The sequence below is a fragment of the Neolamprologus brichardi genome, unplaced genomic scaffold (assembly GCF_056152115.1).
Source record: "Neolamprologus brichardi isolate AB-2024 unplaced genomic scaffold, ASM5615211v1 NODE_ptg000031l+_length_7269946_cov_1, whole genome shotgun sequence".
Lineage (NCBI taxonomy): Eukaryota > Metazoa > Chordata > Actinopteri > Cichliformes > Cichlidae > Neolamprologus > Neolamprologus brichardi.
The window spans coordinates 2,053,340-2,078,007 of record NW_028270136.1 but is presented as its reverse complement, the minus strand read 5'-3'; the positions used below and the strand labels follow the sequence as shown (position 1 = coordinate 2,078,007).

At 42.2% G+C, this 24,668-nt stretch overlaps 1 protein-coding gene across 1 annotated transcript; it reads right to left on the bottom strand.

The window, feature by feature from the left end:
- Window positions 1–5,884: 5,884 nt before the first annotated feature.
- Window positions 5,885–24,281, bottom strand: LOC102790448 (retinoic acid receptor alpha-B-like). Its single transcript, XM_087837367.1, has 9 exons — window positions 23,176–24,281; window positions 12,110–12,264; window positions 11,488–11,629; window positions 10,508–10,668; window positions 10,201–10,377; window positions 9,867–10,071; window positions 9,699–9,766; window positions 7,289–7,379; window positions 5,885–7,030 (listed from the first exon to the last, which is right to left on the bottom strand). Exons 1-9 carry the CDS (start codon window positions 23,372–23,374, stop codon window positions 6,777–6,779), a joined length of 1,452 nt encoding a protein of 483 aa, XP_087693493.1. The 5' UTR covers window positions 23,375–24,281; the 3' UTR covers window positions 5,885–6,776.
- Between the last annotated feature and the right edge of the window lie 387 nt (window positions 24,282–24,668).

Here is a 24,668-nt window from a genome sequence, read left to right as displayed (position 1 = left end):
CACCTAAAAGCTAAAGGCACCTTGTCCTTTGCTGTTATTGCCCCCAGGGTCTAGAATTGACTGCAATACCAATAAAAACTTGTCAAACAACTGAGAAATAGCTTTATAAAGACCCGTTACCTGTTTTCACTTGCTTTTATTCACATCTGAGGCTTCATGGTTTTGTTACGTCTACTGTGAACATTTGTCTTATTAATTTCTTACTAGTAGAGATGAGAATTGAGAACTAGTTCTCGTAGAGAACCGGTTCTCTTGTGACTGTTGTGGTCTGAAATTGGGTTTTTGTAGACCTGCAATGTAAATGTGTTTACTTTGGAAGCACCTTTGGTCATCTCCTATTATTATATTGTGCTACATAAATAAAACTGACTTAAATTGACATTTTTATTTATACTGGCTATAAAATGGCGCTAAAAAGAAACATTAAAAGTCAGAAAACCTGAAAATGTTTAGATAGGCGCTGTGATGAAATGCTGCCCCCTTCTGTTAAAATTGACTGATGTTTGTTTTTTAAATTTTAAAAAAACCTCTGAATTTAATCTTGACAGATAAACCAATTTCCTATCCTCTTTTTCTGAAATATTTATTAATACCAATATAAATTTTTAAATTGTGCCTCAGACAAAGTTCAGACATGAACACGACAGGACTCCATGTTGCTTATAAATTATTTATTATATTGAGATTTATTTTATTTTATTTATTTAAAGAAGCAGTGATGTTATTTAGTCTAAGAAATTTCCCACTCAAGTTGTGGCCAGTCTTTATCTTGCAAGCTCGGGTCCTCTACCAGAGGCTTGGGAGCTTGAGCACTGTAAAATGTAATATTGTGTTTAATTAAAAATATTAAATAGGCTGAACTCAGTTTTTTATCAATTTGTTATTAGAACTCGACTTTCAAATTCAAATTTTATTTGTCACACACACACAACCATACACAGTATGACATGGGGGTGAAATGCTTGTAGCTGTACAATGCCCGACCATTAAATGACAGAAAAAAAAAAGTTTTACAGTATTTACAATTTACAGGTTACTATAAAATTTACAAATTAACTTAGGAATTTAAAGTAAAAAATGTGCAAATAGCAGAAAGAGATTATCAAGATTATAAATTATAGGAATTATAGGATTATGGGAAATGTGTGGTGGTGCGTGTGGTGATGTGTGTGGGAGAGTCCAGTCCTACACCTGGTTCAGGGCCCGAATAGCTTGAGGGAAGAAGCTCCTCCTCGTTCTCTCTCTTTTGGCCTTAAGGGAGCGGATGCACTTCCCAGACCTCAACAGTGAGAAGAGTCCATTGTTGGGATGGGAGGGGTCCATCATAATCTTCCTAGCTTTGGACTTGCACCGCTTGGTGTAGATGGACAGCAGGTCAGGGAGCTCTGATTGAATGATGCGTTCGGCTGAGCGCACCACTCTTTGCAGATCTCGTCTGTCCTGCTCGGTGCTGTTCCCAAACCAGGTGCAGATGTTTGCCGTCAGGACGCTCTCGATTGTGCAGGAGTAAAAGTTCTTGAGCACCTTCAGTGGCAGATGGAAGTCTCTAAGTCTTCTGAGGAAGAAGAGACACTGACGGGCTTTCTTAACCAGGGTGTTGATGTGGCAGGACCATGACAGGTCCTGAGTGATTTAAATAAGTTACCAGTACTTTTTATGCAAAACGCTGATAAACTCAATTTATTTGAGTTGTCTTAACTTAGAAAAACTAAGTAAGATGGAAGTTCTCTTAGCTTCTCAGTGCGGAAGGATGAAAGATGTGTTTTGAAAAAGCCCTGTCACTACCGTCCTCCTCCCTCTCGGATCAGTCCGCATGTTCATGGTGCATTTGTTATGGAATATGTTGAGCAAACCTGGAAAAGCTCAAGATATTATTGTTGTCATTGCTGTGAATCTTTACCTGATACACTGACTTGGTGAGTAAATGTTTACTCTTATTCAAACTGATTTTGTGGCTTCTCTTAGTTTAGCACCAGGTTTATAATCTTGCTAGCTAGTTAATGTTAGCCTAGCGTTGCTGCTGCCGCTGGGCTCATGTTACTTAAAAATTAACACCACAGCCTTAAAAACCTTACATAAAACTATGTCGGTGAAATTTTCTGTTGATTGTTTGAAATAAAAAAGTGAGATAAGAGCCCAGACGAAAATCTTCGGGAGGTGCAGCCGTTAGGGGTGGGGTATGGGGGGTATTTTCAATCCATAGTCATAACTAACTAACTAACTAATTATATATATATCATGTTTAACCTGAGTAGCAAAAGACAGCAGGGGGGGGTTGAAAACAATAAGCCAGGAGTTAGCTGTGCTCCCGGACTCTATCGAGCCTTGACCTCCCGGTCAGCTATGGCACTGGTGGATAACAGAGCTCTCTAAAAACGTGGAAGCACTTTTGCAAATATGTGATATTTTGATAAATTAAGTAGATATTTGAGCATTACACAGCTACATTCTCGGCTGAAAATATCTTAAAAGGTTATTTTGTGACCCAGAAAGGGTAGTCTGGGGAAAAGGAGGATGCATTTGTCGACAGGTTGTCGGAGCCTGTGGGTACTTGTAAGCGCGGCAATGGTGGAGGAGCGCGCCAAAAAATCTTATTACATTTTCTGGGTCACAAAATAAACTATTAAGATATTTTCAGGCGAGAATGTAGCTGTGTAAAGTTCAGATATCTGCTCGATTTATCAAGACATCACATATTTGCAAAAATGCACCGAAGTTTTCAGAGACGTCCTTTTTTTTCATGCTTTGTGGCAGCTTTTGAACATCTGTGGCATCTATTAATGTCAAATCTAGACTTTATTTAACAACATTAGCAAACTCTATGTCACAATAATTGCACAGCCATTAAGGATCAAATCAGTTTCTGAAAAATGTTCTGCTTTTTCTCCCTCTGCTTGCTTCTTACTGTCTTTGAGGCTCGGGACCAGCACTCCTGCTGTTGGACAGAAAAGACATCAGTAAGTATTTTGGTTTTCCAATATATTAGCAACTGTCAGTGACATTTATATTAATCAGGCTGAACTTTAATCATACTTTAGATCGGCCTGTTTTACTTATTGTTTTATTTGTGCTTTGGTTTGGGGAAGTTGTTTCTGTACTGATCTTTTCCTGTCTTCTGTTATTAGACTTGAGATATGACTGCACAATGCTGTTGCTGTTGACTCCAGTTAATTCTACAAGACATGCTGTGTAAGTAAACAAACAACAACAGTTTGGTCTGCATTTCTTGAAAGATCACATCCCCCAAACTTAGTTTAGAGGGTCCTACACTGTATATAAATGGTAAATGGTAAATGGCCTGCATTTGTATAGCGCTTTTCTAGTCCCTAAGGACCCCAAAGCGCTTCACACTACATTCAGTCATTCACCCATTCACACACTGTATATAGTGAAGTCTGCAAGTTTTCAAACAGTAAAATTTGTTTTGTGCCCAAATCATTTTGCACATCATTAGAATAAAAGTTATTGGCCATGTTTGCATAGCCCATTTTAAAATGATGCTTTCATGACATTATTGTATTTTGGGTGGTGGTCACGGCTATCCAGACTGACAATTGGGACATTGAATGTCACCACTCCGGTGGGGAGGGAGCCTGAGATTGTCTAAATTGGAGTCTGTTTTATACCAAATGCAGAAAAAAATGTTTGAAGAAAGCAATTAAGTTCATGTTCCAAAAAATATGATTGTTTGATTGCAGGACAACAGGAGAGATGAGTCCTCCATCACAGATGGTGTGGTCAGTGAAGATGGTTGCCTGCAGGTTCAAGCTCATTGCATCTCCAACCCACATCCACTGCCACTGTACTTAAGGGAAGTTAAAGACTTTCTTCTGCACCTACATTTGGATCACCTCGATCCATGACAGTCATTCAGGCAGTAATGCCTGGACTGGAAACAAGCCATCCTTAAAATAATACAACATTCCAGCTCATGTGTTGGAATGAAAAACAAATGTGTTGTTTAAATTAGAGACTGCACTTGTGACAGAACAACAAATATTTTATTTTGATTATATAAGTAATGTAAGTACAAAACAAACTTGTGGTAGGCCTAAACTTATTTTCAGAATAATTACATCTGAGACTTTGTTTCATTGTAAGATTATAACAGTGATGGCAATATAATTGTTTGTTGTTCAGCAGAACAGTGTCCAGTATGTTGGCTGTTATACTTTGTTGTGTTTGAAAATAAAAGTTGGGCTCATTTTAACATCATTACAAAAAGTGTTGTTAATTATTTTTAATCATATTCAGGTTACCACAAATTGTTTTTTCATTTAGTTGAACTTGAAATGTTTGTCAGTAGGTAAACAATTAGTATTGTACAGTCAGAAATATCAAGTTATTCTTAATACTGTAGACTTGCAATGAATACGTTGTCCTAACAGTCATCTTAAGTAAGCTTCACTTAGTTTTTTTGAGGCAACGAGTTTCCTTAATTTTTTTGAGTTCTGGGAACTAACAAGGCTGTACAGTGTACTCAAAATGAGTAAGTTGCCCTAACTTGGTCATCTTACGTAAACTTGATCCAATTTTTTTTGAGTTCTGGGAACAAATGAGCTTGTACGGAGTACTCAAAATAAATAAGTTGTCCTAATTTAGTAATTTATAGCTAAGCTTTACTCAATTTTTTTGAGGCAATGAGTTTCCTCAATTTTGAGTTCTGGGAACTAATTAGATTTTACAGTGAGGGTCCTGCACAGTATCTTGGCTGTTCCCAGGACTGCACTCTTGGTAAATGGACTGATTCTTATATAGCGCTTTTCTACTCTCCCGGAGTACTCAAAGCGCTCTATACAACATGCCTCATTCACACGCACTCATACAAGCACTTCTAAACTCAAGTACAACTAATAAACATTCACACTCCGATGAACGCATCGGAGGGTAATTTGGGGTTAATATCTTGCCCAAAGACATTTGGCATGCAAACTGGGGAAGCCAGGAATCGAACCACCAACCTTCCAGTAGCTGATCTGCTCTACCGCCTGAGCCACAGCCACAATTGCACTGGGACCACTGTTGCCTTCACATCTTCTTGAGCTCCTCTTTCGGTCCTTGGTATTTCTCCAGCTTCATGTTCCTTCTTCCTGATGTTGCTATCACTTGGTATAGCTACATCTAGCAATACAGCTTCCTCTGCTTATCCATCACTACTGTCAGGTTGGTTAGCCATCACCAGTTTGCCTGTCTGTATCTCTAAGTCCCACAGTATCTTAGCTTCATCATTCTTGACCAATCCTAGGGGGCGGCGCCCATTTTGACCTGAGGACTTTCAGGCCAAACTAAGCACAGTGTATGCTATGCCGGCCACTTGGTTATAGCGTTCCATCTACACCCTGCTTGCTAGCATTTTGCACCACAAAAACACATATTTTCACAATTTATAAGAGAGTGACGCTTCTTTATTGAACGCTCTGTATGTGAGACTTTCCAGTGTTGCCTCACCAGACAGTAAAGGGGACAACACTGAAATAGAGATGAATTGTACCTGACAGCAGGGAAGTTGTAGTGAGGCAGTAACACTGTGTAAACAGACGGTGGCATCAAGAGGTGCACACAATAAAAAAAACAACTGAGCAAAAAGCAGTGAGGGAGCCGGGCACTGATAGACAAAAACATGTTTCTACTGCAGTGCCCTCTACAGAACAAATGATATTTTCTTTTGATAGGTTCCAGAAAGTCCATGAACAAAGTTTGGCATACAAACCAGGAGCGCCTGAGTTAATGTTTAAACCCACTGTGGGGTGTCTTCCTCTCTTGTGCTCACATTTTTTAAGAATTATTACCAACATAACACACTCTTGCCGGGGGGAGGGGCCACTGGGGGGGGGGGGGGGGGGGGGGCAGCAAATTTTACAGAGTGGCCAGTGCCCTCCCTACATACATGGAACATTTGTTTGGCAGCTTTTTGTATACCATATTTCCACGTGCTGCCACAGACTCCAGCTGCAGATAGGGGGAATTCTGCAGTGGCAAACATGGTGTTCGAAGCAGAACTTTTTTCCCAGGGGAAAAACTAAATTAAAGCTTTATTTTGTCATAAAGATGGTAACCCTCTTAAACAGTTAATCTGACTGGTGATTCTGTACATACGGTGACCACTGAAAATGAATTCAGTTGTAACAATGTTTCAAGGGCACCACTGCAGCCTCAAAACACAGCTTGAACATTTAGATGTTAGTGATGTCACTGATGACACGTCTATCAACTCTGCTTTGGTTGATAATGTCCACCAACAGGGAAGACAGGTTATTATTATATAAAACTAATTTCATGTGTTTCACAGTTTGTTGAAGCTACTTTAAGTTGCTGGACTTGAATCTGAAAATAATCCAAAGGTGATGATGATGGTGAAGTGTATTTGTGTTGGTGAGGTGAAGGCTGGTTAGCTGTGCTGGGAAAAATACAGTATTTACATATGTACAGTTAGGAAAATAACCTCTTGTATCAGCCTGTCTCAGTCTCAGCTTCTTCTTTTTTCACAGCCTTTGATATATACACTATATTACACACAATAATTCTCCCAACTATACAGCACGTGACTTTTTGCACTGAAGGAAATCTGATTCACGAGGAATTCTGTTCGGTCTGTCCATGTCATCAGCTTTTTATACATCATTAAAAAGAAATGTGTTGGCTTTTTTTGCATTTAACATCAAGAACCATGATTTGTCAACACAAGCAGTCCAAGCAGGTCACAAACAACTCAGAAAGTTCATGGAGCAAGATGCTCTGCTCAAGTTCCTCTATTGCTGTTTGCAGATTGTGGAGCCTCAGGTGGAGGGAGGGGAAGGAGAGGAGGGGGAGCGGGGAACAGGGCTCGGGCTGGGAAAACGGACCGGTTTGTGCATCGGACTCGAACGGCAGCTTCCCGGTTCTTCTTCCACCTCCCTCCTGGCTCCACCTCTTCCTTTTCCTCCCCCTGCTCCGTGCCCCTCCAGTCCCTCAGAGTTCTCCAGCATCTCCTGGATGAGAGGAGGCATGGAGCCAGGGATCTCCATTTTCAGTGTGATCACTCGCTCTGCTCCTAAGAGAAAACGTTTTAGAGAGACGGTCAGCATAACGGCCTTGGTGGAATAAAACATCACAGGAGGAATGAATTCTTAAACTTTAAAATTCATATACTTTTAATTTAGATATTAATGAAGGATAATGCACTGCTGGGAAACCACCATTACATTTTAGAAAGAAAGTTTATGAGTCCAGCTGTAGCTCTAACAATGTTTGTTTCAAACACAAGTGGTTAGTATTTGCCAGTTAATGTGTGTGTGTGTAAATGTGTTACCTTTAACACTGATGCTCCTGAGGTCAGTAATCTTCATCAGTATCTTGGGGAACATGCAGGGTTTGTCAGGCCGCCTCCTCCTCACATAGAGCTACAGACACAGGTGATGAACATATTATTTTATGACGCCGTTTTTCATAACAGTTACTGAAAGCTCGTGTGTTTTTAGGAAGAGGTGTTATTATCGACGATAATACCCATGTACAGTGGTCCCTCGTTTATCACGGGAGTTACGTTCTAAAAATAAATCCGCGAAGTAGTCAGCTTTATTTCTTACAATTATTATAGATGTTTTAAGGCTGTAAAACTCGTCACACATTCACACTTTTCTCTCTTGTTTAACACTCAAACCTTCGTAGAAAAATAAGCCCAGTATTATAGAATGAAACCAAACCCGCAGGTGCCTTTGATGGTGCAAAATGTTTAGTTGACATTGCTGTTTGCTTTTTTTTTTTGGAGGGGGGGGGGGACTTACAAACATACAGTGCAGGACTTCAATGCTAGCAATCAAAGATTTATGTACATTTGACAAGCTGAACGCATTCTGTACTGGACAGGAGACACAGCACGAGATTGATTGACAATGGTCTACAGCCAATCAGGACGCAGAACACAATGTGCTGTTAAAAAAAGAAAAAAAAATCAGCAAAACAGCGAGGCTGCAAAAGGTGAACCGCGTTGTAGCGAGGGACCACTCTACACGTTTTTAGTGACTTTCCATGGAAAACACATTTTAGCTCTCTTTGTGCTTACTTATGTGTCACTACACTTCTACTATAATGCTGCTGCTGCCAGCACATCATCAATGACAGTGAGCGATTGACTGGAAAAAGCCCTTCGTTTAGCTTTACTGCTGATGCCTGCAGACTCCAAGTATCAAGAAAATGTTTTTCAGTATTTTGTGTTGTCGTTATATTCTTCAAATACTGAGACATCATTTTGAGGCTATATCACCACGTTTAGTAGGAACAATTGAATGAAACTCATACACGCTGTAACACACTGAAGTATTTACACACAACCGATTAACCGTAATGCCCCATAACCCAGGACGGCGAACCAATGTGCACATCAGGATAGGCCCGGTCTCTGATTGGTGGGGTTAGTGTTGCATCTTTATTTTCACTGGTAACTGTTGTGGTGATTCGGTGCAATAGAAACACAGCTGAACTGAATTGAAATGAAGTGAACTGAATAACTAAAACTTTCCTTTTTGCTAAAGCATATAGTTAGGGCTGGACCAGGAGACCCTGAATCCTCCCTTAGTTATGCTGCAATAGATGTAGGCTGCCGGGGGATTCCCATGATGCATTGAGTTTTTCCTTTCCAGTCACCTTTCTCGCTCACTATGTATTAACAGACCTCTCTGCATTGAATCATATCTGTTATTAACCTCTGTCTCTCTTCCACAGCATGTCTTTTATCCTGTCTTCCATCTCTCACCCGAACCGGTCGCAGCAGATGGCCCCGCCCCTCCCTGAGCCTGGTTCTGCTGGAGGTTTCTTCCTGTTAAAAGGGAGTTTTTCCTTCCCACTGTCGCCAAAGTGCTTGCTCATAGGGGATCATATGATTATTGGGTTTTTCTCTGTATCTATGAAGCGCCTTGAGGCGACTTTTGTTGTGATTTGGCGCTATATAAATAAAATTGAATTGAATTGAATATAAGCAGCATCTCAACATTTTTTTTGATATTCAAACAGGAGCTGCTTGAATGATGCCGGTCAGAGCACTCCTGAGATTAGTGTTTAAGAATGTGCATCAGCAGTTAACCATCAACTGTTTTCTAATCAACACTGATGTACGCTTAAAACTCTCCAAACACAAGAAATGCAAAGAGCAGTTTACACTACGGACAAACCAAGAAAGAAGCACCAAGTCTTCATGGAGTAAAATATTCATCCATCGATGGAATAAGTATTTAAATAAATGGAAAGAATGTTATTTAGGGTTATACAGTAGCATTGAAGTAACTGATTACTTGACTACAACAAGTAAAATCCAGGATTCCTCTCTTGCTCTTCATGACCAATCATTGTTCTCCATTGAAACTAGTTCAACACACGTTCCAACACAAGCAGGAGGAAGCCACCTGATGTTTGACGTCATTGTGGGCAGCTACTAATCTCTATCCTGTCAGCTGAACACACTCTCTCCCTCCTCCTCCTCCATCAGTGCGCATCAGTGAGTCACACCGCCGCGTGAAGTGGCGTGTGTCCTGATTAACATGAACATGAGCGCCAAATGTCACTTTATTAAGATAACTCCTTTTAAAGCTTTGTGCCTTCAGTAAAGACACACTGTGCTTAGAGCGCAGAGACACAGATACGCACATCTGTTCAACTGCACACGTTAGTTTTGTACTCAAGTTTATGCTCAAGAATGGAAGTCGAGTAATAACTTAATGTCTAACCTTCAAAGCTTCGAGCATCGGCTCCTGAAGAATATCCACCTTCTCTGATTCCTCCAGATCCTGACGATCTGTGAAAAACAAATAACAAACACAAAGCATCGCTTCAGTGTCAGTATGTCTCCTTTGTCTTTCCTTTCACTCATACTGCTGCGACACACAGTGCAGTACCTCCACAGAGCAGGCAGATGGCACTGAGTAACCCCGTTTCTGCATCGTCCATTTCCAGCGGCAGCAGCTGGTTAGCAAAGGCGAACACCAGGTCTGTGAGCGGTCCGAACCCGGCGTTGTGCATCTGAGTACGATTCAGGGTGAGGCCGTCGGAGAAGGTCATGGTGTCCTGGTCTGGAGTGTAGCGGGTGCAGATCCTCAGAATCTAGGAAAAGGATTTATTATGTTTAGTAACTTTGTTATAACGGAGGCCGACGTGTCAGAGGCGTTCGGTTTCCATCCGCGACGTCTGTTTGTGAGAAATTGTTTATTGCAGCTTGCAGGAAATCCTCACCAGTATGTCGAGGCATGCGGCTTTGAGCAGCGTGATCTGATCAGCGATGGTTAGGGTGGTGAAGCCTGGGAGCTGCTTAGCAAACTCCACTGTCTTAATAATGCATTTGGTAGACAGTTCGCTGAACTTGTCCCAGAGACTCACATCCAGAGCCACGCGCTGCTCCGAGCTGTTGCTCTGCAGGATAGAAGAGAAACCAAAGGCCGATTGAATAAAAATCAGTTTTTGAACTCACATACGTTCGTCTGTGTGTGTGTGTGTGTGTGTGTGTGTGTGTGTGTGTGTGTGTGTGTGTGTGTGTGAGTACCGTGGTGTATTTTCCCAGCTGACAGAGGGAGGGGAATGTATCCTGATGGGCCCGGCGAACTCGTTCGATCATCTGCTCCGTGTCTGCTGACAGGACGTAGAGCTCTGTGTCGGGCTGCTTCTTCTCTTCCTTCTTCTTCTTTGTTCGGTCATTTCGCACCACTTGGAATGGAAATGAAGATGAGAGGATTTAGCTGAGAACATTCAGCCCCATGAAGAATCTGCAATCCACCGTAAGACGTCGGACATCTGAAATACTTCCTCGTTAATATAAGACTGAAGCCTGCAGCCACTTCACTTAGCACATGGACTGGAAACAACTAGCCTGGAGACTGTTTCACGAATTAGCCCTAAAAGTCCTAAAGTATGAAGTTTATTTTTATTTGCAGATTGACTCAACACTAAACGGGGGTTCATGTCTCAAACTGCTGCTTACGGTTAACACCACTCTCTTTTTTAACAGGAAGCAAAATCTGCCAAACAGCATCTGTTCCAGACCAGGGTAAGGGAAAGTTTTCCTCTTCATAAAATAAATGAGTATAATCACATCTACTACATTCATACTGACTTGATTCTTGGTTCACACGCTGTGCATTATGAAATGATATGAAAAAAACAGCCAGCATAGACATGCAGGAGCAGTAAAGCTTTCAGGGCCATGTGTTAACTAGGAACGACCACCAGAGGGAGACAAACAACAAGGTTAGAATACAGCACTGAGGCCCAGGAGTCAGGAAAAGTCTTTCCCCATAAACACAACCTCCCCTGTACCCCGTGTAAGTGCTTCCTATCTAATATTCACATAAGTCTGAAATGCAGGGATTGAAGCACCGACCTTCTGATTAGTAGCTGACCAACTCTACCTCCTGAGTCACAGCCACCCCAAACTGCAAGACCTCTACGCAACTTAAAGCATTTGCCTGCTTAAGAAGCTCCCTTTCTTCCACACACCCACAAAAATCAACCTGCGCCCGTACTCACGTTCTTTAGACATGCCCACATCCAGGCACTTCTGCAGTCGACATGACTGACACCGGTTCCTCGTCACTTTGTTGATGACACAGACTTTGTCCCGGTGGCACGTGTACACCATGTTCTTCTGGATGCTCCTCCGAAAGAAACCCTGACAGAGAGAAACAGATGTTGAGAAAAAGGGTAACAGAAAGCGCTGTGAGCGTGTGCAGGAGCTGGAACTGGAATGAAAAGTGCAGAATTATTTCAACTGTAACAAGTGTAATCCTGAAGTGACTCATTCAGCTGATGGGCTGCTGGGCGGAGGTCTAACAGAACATGAGTCTGACCACAAGCACATCAAAGCACACACACACACATCTATATCAAAGCAGACATTAATTGCACAGACAGATCCTTTGTGTGTCTCTACAGGATTAGATGAAGCCAAGAGGCTTAGAGATCCTCGGGTGGCATAAAGGTCGTGACCTCTTTGCTGACACTTTCTGCAAATACTCCGAGGTCTCTTGCTCTACATGCTGCCCTTTTAAGTCGGCTTTCAAACTGTAGCTGAAGTTTTATGGTCCAGAAGGAGCACTGTGGCTTAGTGTGCATGTTTTCCAAACTCAAGTGCTTATGTTTCGCTGCCTACCTTGCAGCCTTCGCAGGCGCTGACTCCATAATGGTATCCTGATGATTTGTCCTGGCAGACAAAGCAGGGTTTGTAGATACGAGGTGGTGGAGGAGGTGAGGGAGGACTGGGGACAAGCAGGTCCTCCCCTGAGCTCGTGCTCTCGGTCTCTATGGCTGCAAAAGAGATTTACATGCAATCAGGCTACAATTTACAAAGAGCAAATAATCCTCATTTATGTCATCCTGGAGCTCTGCCTGTTTGAAAGGAGACTTTTCTTTAACCTTCAAGTGACTGAGTGGACTCGTTTATGACACACATGTATTTATTATTGACAATGTGGCCTTTTTTGGACTGATTCTTATTCTTATATAGCGCTTTTCTACTCTCCTGGAGGACTCAAAGTGCTGTATACAACATGCCTCATTCACCCATACACACACTCTATGCTTTGTCAGTGCTTTAGCTAACATTCATACTCTGATGTATGCATCAGAGAGCAAGTGGGGGTTAGTATCTTGCTCAAGGATATTTGGCATGGAGACTGAGGGAGCCAGGAATCAAACCACCTTCTGATCTGCAGATGACCTGCTCTACCTCCTGAGCTACAGCCACCCTGTCCATCATCCATCAGTGTTTTTCATCCATCAATGTTCCTTGTCTGGGTTCAGATCACAGGGGTACCAGTCTCAGCTGAGCAGCCCAAACTTCCCTCTCCTTTGTCACCTCTTCCAGCTCATCCAGGGCTGGGGGCACACTGAGTTGTTCCCAAACCGGCCAACATATATGCTCCCTCCAGCGGGTCCCGGGTCTGATCCCGGACCTCCTCCCAGTAGGTTTTGCTCGGAACACCTCGCCTACAAGGTGTCCAAAAGGCATCCTAGTCAGACGCCTAATTCAACTCAACCAGCTTCCTCTCGAATGACCGAGCTCCTCACGCTTTCTCTAAGGGAGAGCACAGCCACCCTTTGAAGGAAACATCTCGTTCTTTCGGGGATTCCCCAGAGCTCATGGCTAAAAACTACTCACCTGGGATAGTAACTCATCCCTCACTTGGTTCCTTTTTGGACACTCAAAAATACATCGTCAAGTACAATCAGGCTATGAAAGCAAGTGAGGAGGAGATATCACTGGAGTACTCGCTAGTCATACTCTACCTGTGGATGGAAATTACTGATGCAGTGTTAGAGGAGGGCTTGAAGGTACGAAATAATATTTCATTTCAATGCGACAACATTGTGCATGCCCTGAACAGTTACAGGGATAAGTTCCCTCAGTTATTGGCTATCACTGTAGTCTTGCACTGTAATGCTGTTGTTGCTGCCACAACAGCAGCTGCTGCAATCACCAAGAAAATGTGTTCAGTAGTTTTTCCTTTTTCTATATCAGCATCGGTATTACAGAAAACGTTTTGAGGTACATTCCTCACCCCTAAATGTGAGATAGTGAAAGGCCATGGGTATCTGGTTGGTGTGGGCAAACAAATAAAAGAAAAAACAAAAAACAAAACAAACTAATATGGATATTTATTAGGGGTGCAACAATACTCGTATCGATATTGAACCGTTCGATACAGTGCTTTCGGTTCGGTACGCATATGTATCGAACAATACAAATTTTTAAATTTATTTTATCAACTTTCCTTCTGACGGTGCTGTCTGTGTTGAGCGCTCAGTGGATCTGCGCTCGACAGTGCAGCCTAGGTGGAGTAGTTGAACACAGATTCACTGACCGCAGGGCAAGCTAGCGAGACAGAAGTTAAGTTCTCCTTGCAATATGGCAAACTGAACCTCCCCCACCCTAATTCAGATCTGGCGTTTGTAACTATTTTGGTTTTCATGTGACGTGTGACCCTGAAGGTAAGCGCGTCATGGACAAAAGTAAAACAGTACAAACTGCTGAGAATATAGCCCAGAAGAAGCGTATAGTATATCTTTTATTTTGGAAAGAGCCATTTCTCTGTAATAAACTCTCTTTTCCAAACATGAGTGATTTCTCAATCAGATAGATTTATTTTTTTATTACTTTGTTGTTTCAGCAACATTAAATTAAAAAAATGTGCGTTTGAGTTAAAATATATATTTATAATTTTAATAAATGACAAATTAAAAAGGCATGAACATTTTTTTTGTATAGAAAAAATATCCAACCGTGACACCAAAGTATCGAACCGAACCGTGAATTTTGTGTATCGTTGCACCCCTAATATTTATTATAATTTATATTTAAGGGAACTTCTGAGATGATGTTAGCCGAGCAAACTCACAGTAATCAGCTCAACCATCCAGCACCGGACACACTTGGCCCGACAAAGCTGGATCACATCAGCCTGCTGATCAGAGTTGCTGTGTGTTAGCACTAAGTGCTGCTCTGCTCCTGAGTCTCTGTCAAAGCTGACGCCTTGTTTTGTTCAAAGGTAAACTTCGACGGTGATTTACTTTGGAGGTCTCGGCCCTTCAGATTAACAAACCCTACTCCCTCTCCCACTTTGCCTCCTCTGACCTAACACATTCTCTCTCTCTCTCTCGCACACACACACGCACACACACACACACACGTGTCCACCCTCCCCCTTTAGTAGCCATACCAGACATTCCTCTATGGAGGAGATTCAACTCCCCTCCACTCTGCTGTGCTTATGTTTACACAGAGAGGAACGAAGAGATCCTCCTCCTCTGCCGAATCATACCATTCCTCCATCTTCTCCTCACTTCATCTTTCCTCTATTTGCCTTTGCTCTCTTCTCACTGACACTCTAGCCATGCGTTCCCTGAAGCACCGTCTGACCTCTTTTAAACTTCTCACTCAGACCCGCCCCTCGCCATGCGTTCCCTCCCCTCTGCTTACCAAGTGCCTGTTTTTCTGTTTTCATCTTTGTGTTTGTTAATCTCTTCCTATTGCTTTCCACTTCTGCTTCAGTGTGTCGGACATGACGGCCACAGGCAGCAGTGTGTCCACACACACACACACACACACACACTGCAGCACTGGAGCTGTGGCTCCAAACGAGGGCAAAGGTCTTTACTGTATAAGCGAGTAAGAGGGCATCTCCAAAGACGGGTCTCCAACTTGATTTAGGAACAGATGCTAGTGTTTTGATCAGTTTTGAGCACATCTACAGTTATTCATTTGAAATAATTCTACAAAAAAGCAAACAAACAATAAGACAAAGATTTAAGTAAACAGATCTTTTTATGTCACAGTGTTTTGGGGGTTTGGATTTCAATTTAAAAAATAAACTTATTAAACATATTAAAGACTTTTAATTTCCTGAAATCAAAACTTTAGGAATTTTGGAACCAACAACTGGAGACAGCTGCTGTAAATGTTGGGCCAAGTTTCTCAAGAAGGGAAACTTCAGCATCTGGTGACCTCCATGGTTCCTGTCTTCACACACTTACTGACCGCAAAGGATTTTTAGCTCATTTTTACAAAGAATAATCCCAATAATTACAACTAATCACAGTTTTTCCACTCCTTTTAAGCCTGTGACTATCGGAGGCTTATAAAAAAGCTGAGAGGAAACTTGGACACAGTACCTTCACGCAGTGAGGTAATCACTGCGTCATTTTGCCACCCATGTGCAAAAACTCAAGAGAACTGTTTCTAAAGACCCGATTGTATCAAACACTCTCAAGTTACTCTATAAAGAGGAGTGAAATGAGTTTTTCCCTATCAGGCACATTGTTTGGGGATATTCGTCACTTGGACGGCCAGACGTGGAAAAGCTGCTGCCCTCACCCTCAGAGCTGTGGGTGCAAAGTAAGCTGTGCTAACCAGCAAACCTGCACGGCTTTGATGTAGAAAACGAACAGCAGAATGTACGTGTCACAGAGAGCTGAAGAATAACCACTCGACCAGAGAGTGACCACATTCTGCACCAGCATGTGGACTTTAACCTACATGAAGACTGCTGCTGTCAGCGTTAGCCGCACACGGCAATCTGATCTGACATCTCGCATGCAATATGTCACCAAGTGCCTCGTTTCATTTTATAAACACTTTCTTTTTAGGAAACTCTGCACAACTGAGTCAGTGACAGGTGCAGAGAGGAAAATATATAGTAGCACCTCGGCAGACAGTCCTGCTTACCATAATATTTTATTCAGTTACAACGTTTCAGCCTGTGTGACCTTCGTCAGTCTTTCATAAACACTTTAAATATGATGTATTTAATAAGAAATGTGAATAAAGGCTTAAAATGGCACTTTGATATACATACAGTGTAAATTTGATTGTTTTGTTCTGTGACTTTTCTACTTTTTAGTATCCATCCATTCAACCGATGTGAAAAATAATAAATGTTCAAATGAACTGCAAAATAGAATCAGGTGGCCTCTCAAGTACAATCTGAAGTGAGGTTATGGCACTGTAACCACACATGGTACTACATTACAAATACTTTCATAAGTGATCATGACAGACAGACAAAATTCTTTCCATTGAGAATCTATAAAGTACACGTTTTTTCCTCTTTTACTTTTTGAAATGATTCCTATAAATATAATTATTTAGTTTCCTTTAACGGTTGCTGCAAAAATAGATCGGTGGTTTCAGCTGGAGTGATTTGGGTGGAGTATCAGTATACATTTGGTTTGCTTTAAAAAGGCACAAACTAAAGTTTTACCTTTAAGGAAGAGAAAAGATGGTCTTTTAAAGCTCTATGGTCATGAGATAAGAGCTTTTTTCTCAATAAGATGAGAGAGGCCAGCTGGGCTGTGTGTTCGGTTTATCAGCCCTTTAGTTAGTCATCACCTCTTCTGCTTCTTATCAGGATCCTCTGGTTAAGTTTTTCCAACCTGAACCAGAACGTCAGCTTTACTGTCCCAATGCTTTTCTAGCTGCACTGTGCACACATACGAAATAAAACTTTATCCAAAAGTTAGTTTAACACCTGCAGCTACCTAGTAAAGCCCGTATTAATTTGAGCCTTGAGGTTTACTCAGGCCAACAAATGGTTAAACCCTTCAGAGTCTGGTGTGCTCAGCCAAACTGTGTCCTGGGGTCAGCTTAGCTCACGACCAGCAGCAGCAGCATGAAATGTTAGCCAGTGCTGGGCTGAGCCGTTTAACCAATCTGATGTAAAATATTGTTAAATGGGAGCCCCAGGCAGTCGTGGCATGGCGCCAGCAAGCCTCTGCTGAATAGAGAGTGTGGTCTGCCAGCTTAGAGACCAGAAACACAGAGAGACGGCAACCAGGAAGTTCTTAAACTTGACTTTCATACCATCTTTATTACGTTTGAAGAATTTTCTTGGTTAGCCACTAGCTCGTTTCACCTCTAATCGAGCAATATGGATGAAATTCCCCCATCATCTTGTTCCATATCACAATGATAATGAGCTGTACTGAAAAGCTCATTGGAGCTGGAATCAGCAGTGACGTGGCTTACACCAGCGGTCCCAAACCCCCAGGGACACGGACCGGTCTGTGAGTCGTTTGGTACAGAGCCGCAAGAGTTGAGGTTTGGGGTGAAATTTATGGTTTTCAGGGTTTTTAGCATTAACTTGTGTGTCTTATTTTGAAAGAAATATTTACCTGTTACTATAGCGACCAGAGAGCGTTAAGGGGCAGAGAGGAGGATGTTACTCTAAATGTTGTTAATGCTAATAAAGTTACACAATTACACAGTGAATTTGCGTTTATTATTATATTTACAAAATACAACAGTTTTTGTCTTGGTCCTGTCATTTTATTTTGTTGTATTTATCCGCCACACCTTAAAGGCCGGTGAAAATATTTTCTCACGTTGTCTGACAGGTCCGTGGTGCAAAAAAGCTTGGGGACCGCTGGCTTACACGATTGTCTAACAAGTGAACGCTCCCTGGTTTGATTCCTGAATGAGAGACAAACCCGCCGGGGGCTGCTTCAGGAAGGCATCAACCAAACATGCAGAACTACCTGCTGTAAGGCAGCAGCTGAAAGTACGGCATTGAATGGGATGAGGATGTTCGTGTTTGGCTTATTACATTGTGTAATAATGATAAAATCAAGTTATTTCATAACTATCAACAATCCTGTAAATCCAGTATTGCCAAAAAGCAGTGACTACACAATGATGTGCTCACTCTGACCTAATAACATAACGCAACCACAAGGACAGCTTGTATTACACACACTTGCCACATTGAACTATAAAAGGCCTTACGGTTGAATTTTATGCGTAAGATTCATATTTCATAGTTTGTTAAGCTGATTTTATGCTGCATTTATTTGTTTATTTTTTAATGTAAATAACAGACCAAAAGACAGACTGACCAATCAGAACACTGCATTTAGCAACAAGTGCGTTTGTAGCTTGCGGTACGCTCAGCGGTATTGAGCATATCCCGGTCAATCGGATCTCTGACATGATCTATGTGGCTCCTCAAATGTGGCCCCAACTCTGCCAACAAGAGCTCAAACTGTCCCACTGACATCCTGAAATATGTATGGAGGCTGGCACAGGCACTACTTTCAGGCGTAACAGCACTAACAGCTTCTTCTCTGCTGGCTCTGTGAATGAACTCTTGCTCCAATGTCTTGCACTGCAGCTGAGAGCGACAGTCGTTGTTCTGCTCTGCAGCCAATGAGCTGTGGCAGCACGTCAACCAGTTCTCCTCTTTCTGCAGATCCAGGTTAGAGTGACACAGCTCACAGTAGTTCTCCAGAGCAGAACAAGGACTTCTGTCTCCAGGTGCAGTCCAATGTGATGAAGCTCAACTACGTCCTTCAAGAGATCCTCTGCAAGGATCCAGCTGTGGATCGCCACCAGGGCTGCCACAAACGATTCTTTTGATAGTCGACTAGTCACCGATTATTTTTGCGATAGTCGACTAATCAGATCATCATCCACTGGACGTACAGCGTACAGCTTATTGCACCAGCAGCATCTGCTCTGATATAACTATCATTAGCTTAAGTGTTTAAGGTATGTGCTAACTAAAAATAAAGACAAGATAGTTTATTAAATTTTAATGAAATTTGTAGATTGTTTCGTTGAAGTTTAATAAACTCCTTGCTATCTAAAATATAACAGGACACCGGAGTAAATTCTCGAGCATCTCACACTTCTGATAATCAGCTGTCTGCTTGACGTTTATTCAGCTGTGTAAAAACTATAACTTTAATCTCATCCAAACCGATTTACTCAGGAACAAATAAAATACTACAAAAAGCCAAACAATAACATTTTTAAGTTATCTAAGTGACTTATATATGTTTAACCTGAGTAGCGAAAGGTTTGAAAACGATTTGCCAAGAGTCCGGTGTTCTCACGGCTCTAGTGAGCCTAGCCCCCGGCTAGCTATCGAGCTAGTGGGTAACAGACGTCTCCGAAAACGTCGGAGCGCTTTTGAAAATATGTGGTGTCTTGATAAACTGAGCAGATATTTGAGGTTTACACAGCTACATTCTCGCCTGAAAATATGTTAAACGTTTATTTTGTGACCCAGAAAGAATAATAAGAGTAATATTAAAACTAACTAGCTGCCGCCATTGCTGGAAACTGAGCTGGGCTGCGCTATGAATTCTGGGACACAGCTTCTTCTTCTTCGGGGTTTAACGGCAGCTGGCATCCTTGTACATGCAGTGCTGCCATCTTCTGTTTCAGTCCGTTATTACACTCTTAAATCCTACTACTTATTCCTGCGTCTTTTGTGATCTTACAAAGCTTCAAACGACGCGTCGACTATTAAATCAGTCGTCGACGATTCTGATAGTCGACGTAATCGTGACTAGTCGACTAATCGTGGCAGCCCTAATCGCCACAACAGAAACTTAACTTGTTGGGAGTTAACATTTTCTCAGAAAAACAAAAAATAGAAATAAATGACTAAATGAAAGCTTATCTAGTTTACATTTTTAAAACTTACTCAACAGTTTGCAATGACTAAATTTCAGCAAGTGACAATCTTTCGGCATGAAATGCATGAATGCAGTGTATAGTTTAAACTAAAAACTAAACTAAAATTAAACTAAACTTGTAAACAAGTCAAAGTTTCGCCAACATTTTGGCCTCGACTGTAGTCGCAGCTCCAAAGCACTGACCTTCAGGCTTAAAAATGCAGAGTCCAAAATCAGTAGCCATGTCCATCTTTGATATACAGTCAGTGGATATGAGCGATAATTAGCATGTTACAAATATGAAACAACAACAAAGTGTTTGTTTGATTAATCCTGTGGCCGGTTTACATTTCATTCTTTCTCATGCATCCAGTGATGAGACCAGGACATGAAGATGTGAACTGTACACCAAGATTTTGTATAGCAGAGGACTGTGTCTCAAGCAAATCAATTAATAAGTAGGTTTCCATGACTACTCTTTAAAATTTGTATGATAGGATACACATCGACACACAGGAATACAAAAAACACCTTCTTTTTTTTCTTTTCTCTTTTTTTGCACACTTCAGTTAAACTTGGCCAGCATACCCTTGCATTCCCAGACAAAGTGTGAATGTGACTGTGTGTGTGTGACTGTGTGTGTGTGTGTGTGTGTGACTGTGTGTGTGTGTGTGACTGTGTGTGTGTGTGTGTGACTGTGTGTGTGTGTGTGTGTGTGTGTGAGAGTGTGTGTGTGTGTGTATCACTGTCTCCAACAGACAGAAAGAGAGGTCATCCAGTGCAGAGAAATGATGACTGGGCAGCTGACACAGGAAAGAAAGAGTTAGATAGAAGCAGGAATAAAGGGAGGGAGAGATGTAGGTCACTTCCCAATTGTCAGTGAGTCATTGCTCTGGATCACACCCAACAAACATTCAAGAAGAGGGACACACACACACAAACACACACACACACAGCTTCTGTGTTGTTGCTGAATATGTGTGCCTGGGTCTGTGTATAGCCTTTGGCCTTTGAACTTGTTTGACACTCTTCATTCCAGTCACGCAAAGACACACACACACACACACACACACACACACACACACACACACACACACACACACACAGAGGGCAACCATCCCCATCTTTACAGCCTGGATTTACGAGCGATCCCCTCTTGTTCCTATATGCCCCCCCTCTCCTCTCACCAGCTGACCAGAGTCCACTTTGCACTTTTCCTCTTTATTGCTTTTACTCAGTTGTGCAAGCTGTGACATCACTGCAGCATCACCACAGGGTTACAGTCTGACTCTCAGGCTTAGTGCTTCAGCCATGTCACAGTGGGGTGGGGCGACACTGTCGAATCATATCAATGAAGTTATGTATTTATATATTCTCGTGTTAGTCCTGTGACACATGCGCAGCCCATCCCGAGTGAATCCGACCTTTAGCGGGCTTTAACAACCCTCCCACAACTGGGATGCACCAGTTGTGAAATTCTGGGTAAATAACAGTGTTTCAAATCAACAATTTGCATTAGTAGATAGTAGATACCGAGATTTTATTTCTAGTTGTTGTTGCTATTTACTTGCCAATCTGTTTCAATTACCTGACCCATTTGCGGTCAATATTTGGCCAACAGCTGACGTCTCTACAGTTTGAGTTTGTTTTTCGTCCCCCTTTTTGTACCAGGGAGGAAGTGAAAGCAGCACCGCTATTAATATCAAACATCACTGAACATTTAGCCAGTGCAAAACGGAGGTGACACAACAGATGAATACGGGCCACTGTAAATCACATCTTATTCCCTGAGATCAGTCAGCAGGGCACATAATGGCTGAAACGGATATTCTGCATACATATCGTACCTCATCGAAGCATCAAAGTGTCTGGATGGTAAATTTATGCACCTTATAAGGTAAGGAGCAAAGATTATTCCACAACTGAGGCCAAACAGTGCGCCATCACCTCCCCCGATTACTTTTTAAAGCAAAATTCTTATGCATACTATGTATGTGTGTGTACATATATATACACACACACATGTAGATATATATATACATACACACTGATAGCTTAGGGTGAGAGGCAGGGTACAACCTGGACAGGTCGCTGGTCTGTCACAGGGCTAACACACAGAGACAATCATGCACACTCACATCTCATACATGTGTGGTTTTGCCATTATGCACCAAAATGACGCCGTCATCATGATACTCAAACTCAGAGGATAGTCATTATCATAAACTGGAATATTCTTTATCAGTATTCATATCTTTACAGTTCAGACACACCGAGGTTAACTGGCTGATGGCACCATGAACTCAAATATCAGTCACGTAATGATGTCAGTTACCATGGTTTGTCTGTTGTGTCAGATCAATGTAGCAATTTTGTGACAGTGGGCTGAAAGACTTTAAATCACTAAAGACTTTTAACTTCAATAACAAAGATTTTGTCCTGGGCTGAAAAGGGAAAAAAAACAATATAACCAAAATGAACAAATAATACCAATAAAAGATCTCTACGGGCCTTAGTTGTTACCAAAAACATTAATCCCAGTTTTATTTACAACCTGCGTTTGTTTCAGTTTCAGGTGTGTGGGTCCAATAGTTCATTGGTAACTAAATAAATAAATGTACGATTATATGAACACTTTAGAGAATTGTAAGTTTATAATATGGACACTTGCGACAAACCACAATTTTAATCGGTAGATTAAACGCATTCTTAATTCATAACTCAAAGTTTGGCTTAAAAAATGTCTGAAAGTGGTGAAAATGTACTGATCAAAATTAGCTAAAGCCCAAGATGACACACAGCATGTGTCAATTACAATTGAAAAAGAGGAAACGCGATGACAAAGTGAAACAGCTGGGACCAGTTTATATGTCGTTATATTGTTGTCCAAACCCTCCTGACACAGAGGTGGCTACTGTAACCAACAGCTCACAAAAGCTGTAAAGACTTTAAAGCACGTTATTAATTAAGGACACTAGCTAAGAAAAGCTAAATGGTGTGGCTGTGTCCTCACTTCTCATTCAGCAGGCTAAAAACAAACCGTGGCAGCTCGAAGAGGATGCTGGCATGTGTCCCAGCTGGCCTCAGCTAACGGATGTACTCATTCCCTTCAGCTGACAAGAATACTCCAGCATGAGCGCTGGATTATCCTGCGCTCCCCTGGTACTTGTTTTAACTCATTTAAGTACTACAACAGATATATGGCCGATGATGCAGCGCTCTGTGTAAAACTCCAACATGACAAATAATCTTTGTCTCACTCACAGTGGCTGGATCCGCTCCAGTGCCTGCCGGTCAGCAGAGACCCTCCAAAGGGGCGCTGGAGTCCTCCTACAACGGACAACAGTCCCTTCTCCGGCCCGAGCCCCGGGGGTCTGTGGTAGTAGTCCATGCTTAGAAAAGAGCCCGTGCTTGGGCTGCTGGGGCTTGGGCTTAAACCCACAACATCCACGCTTTCGTACATCTCCGAGAGGCGGGAGTCGGGATGTGGTCTCTGTGTGGTAAATAGAGGGAGGGGGGAAGAAGATCAAAGCGTCCTGGACGGCGATGAGAGAAAGAGGAGCGGAGGGAAGGAAGAGTTCACATCTTCATAACAGACTGATAGGAGCCAGAGGAGGAGGAGGTGGATTCCCGGTGACCTTTCAGGCTTCGGACAAACGCAGTTAACAGTCAAACTTTGCCGTCTTTTGTGATTTATTTATTCTTTTGTGCCTCCTTCACAAATTAAACATCGCTACAGTCCAAATGCTACAAGTGCTAACAACCCAAGTGTCGCTGCTACCTCGAAGCCCTGAAAAGACGAAAAGACTAAAAACCAGGGGAGAGAAACACTGTCGCTCCAGTCGCCTCTGGCACCGTCACACAGTCGTGTGTCATGTTTTACTTCATAGTGAGTGTGGGCTGCCGCCTGCGTCCGCTGATCCACAGCTCCTATTTTCTAATAGGCTAAATATATCGTGTCATACAACTTGCCCCTGAAGCCACCCAGGTGAAGTCTTTTTCACCGACATTGTGCTCCGTAATGTCACAGCCAGTACACTCTGTCCTTAAATCCACGCACACTGTCAATGAATGTAACCAAAGCCTTAAAGTAAATCGGTCCGGTCGGTTGGTGCTTCGCTCGCTCCGGTTCAGAGAGTGCACGCATTAAAAGCAAAAATACGCAAAAAAAAGCCGAGAGCCGACACATTAATTCTGCAAATGTGAGCGGTGTGGGACTTTGAAGTTGCTGCTGTATATGCAAAGAGCAGAATATCCAGAGGTGAGGAAAGCTGGAGAGATAATCCGAGTCAGTCAGGAGCGCTGCTTCTTGCTAGTAGCTGAGGTCCAGCAGCGGTACACGAGTGTCCTGTGGTAACCCCCACTCTGTACCCGACGGCCTCTCTCTCTCCTCTCTCTCTCGCTCTCTTTCTGGTTGGTGAGAGACACCAGCTGCGCACGAGCTCCCCCTACTTGTCATGCGCGAGCCTCCTTCCACCAGGAGGAGGGTATAGAGTTAAAGGAAATGATTTTAATCGTGGCTTCCCTTGCCCCCATATAAGGGCTTTCGGAGATTTGCCTGTCCCATAACAGTTTGGTAATGGAGTAAATTTAAACAGTACATTTTAATCACTGAACAATTCACTTACAGCGGTTTGGCCCACTGCCATTCCCTAACTTCCCTTTACTAGATTATCTTAAAAGAAATGAGTGTGTGAGAAAGACCTTTTTTCTACCACTCGGTTATTCTAGTTTTGTATATTCTAATTTTTAAATTA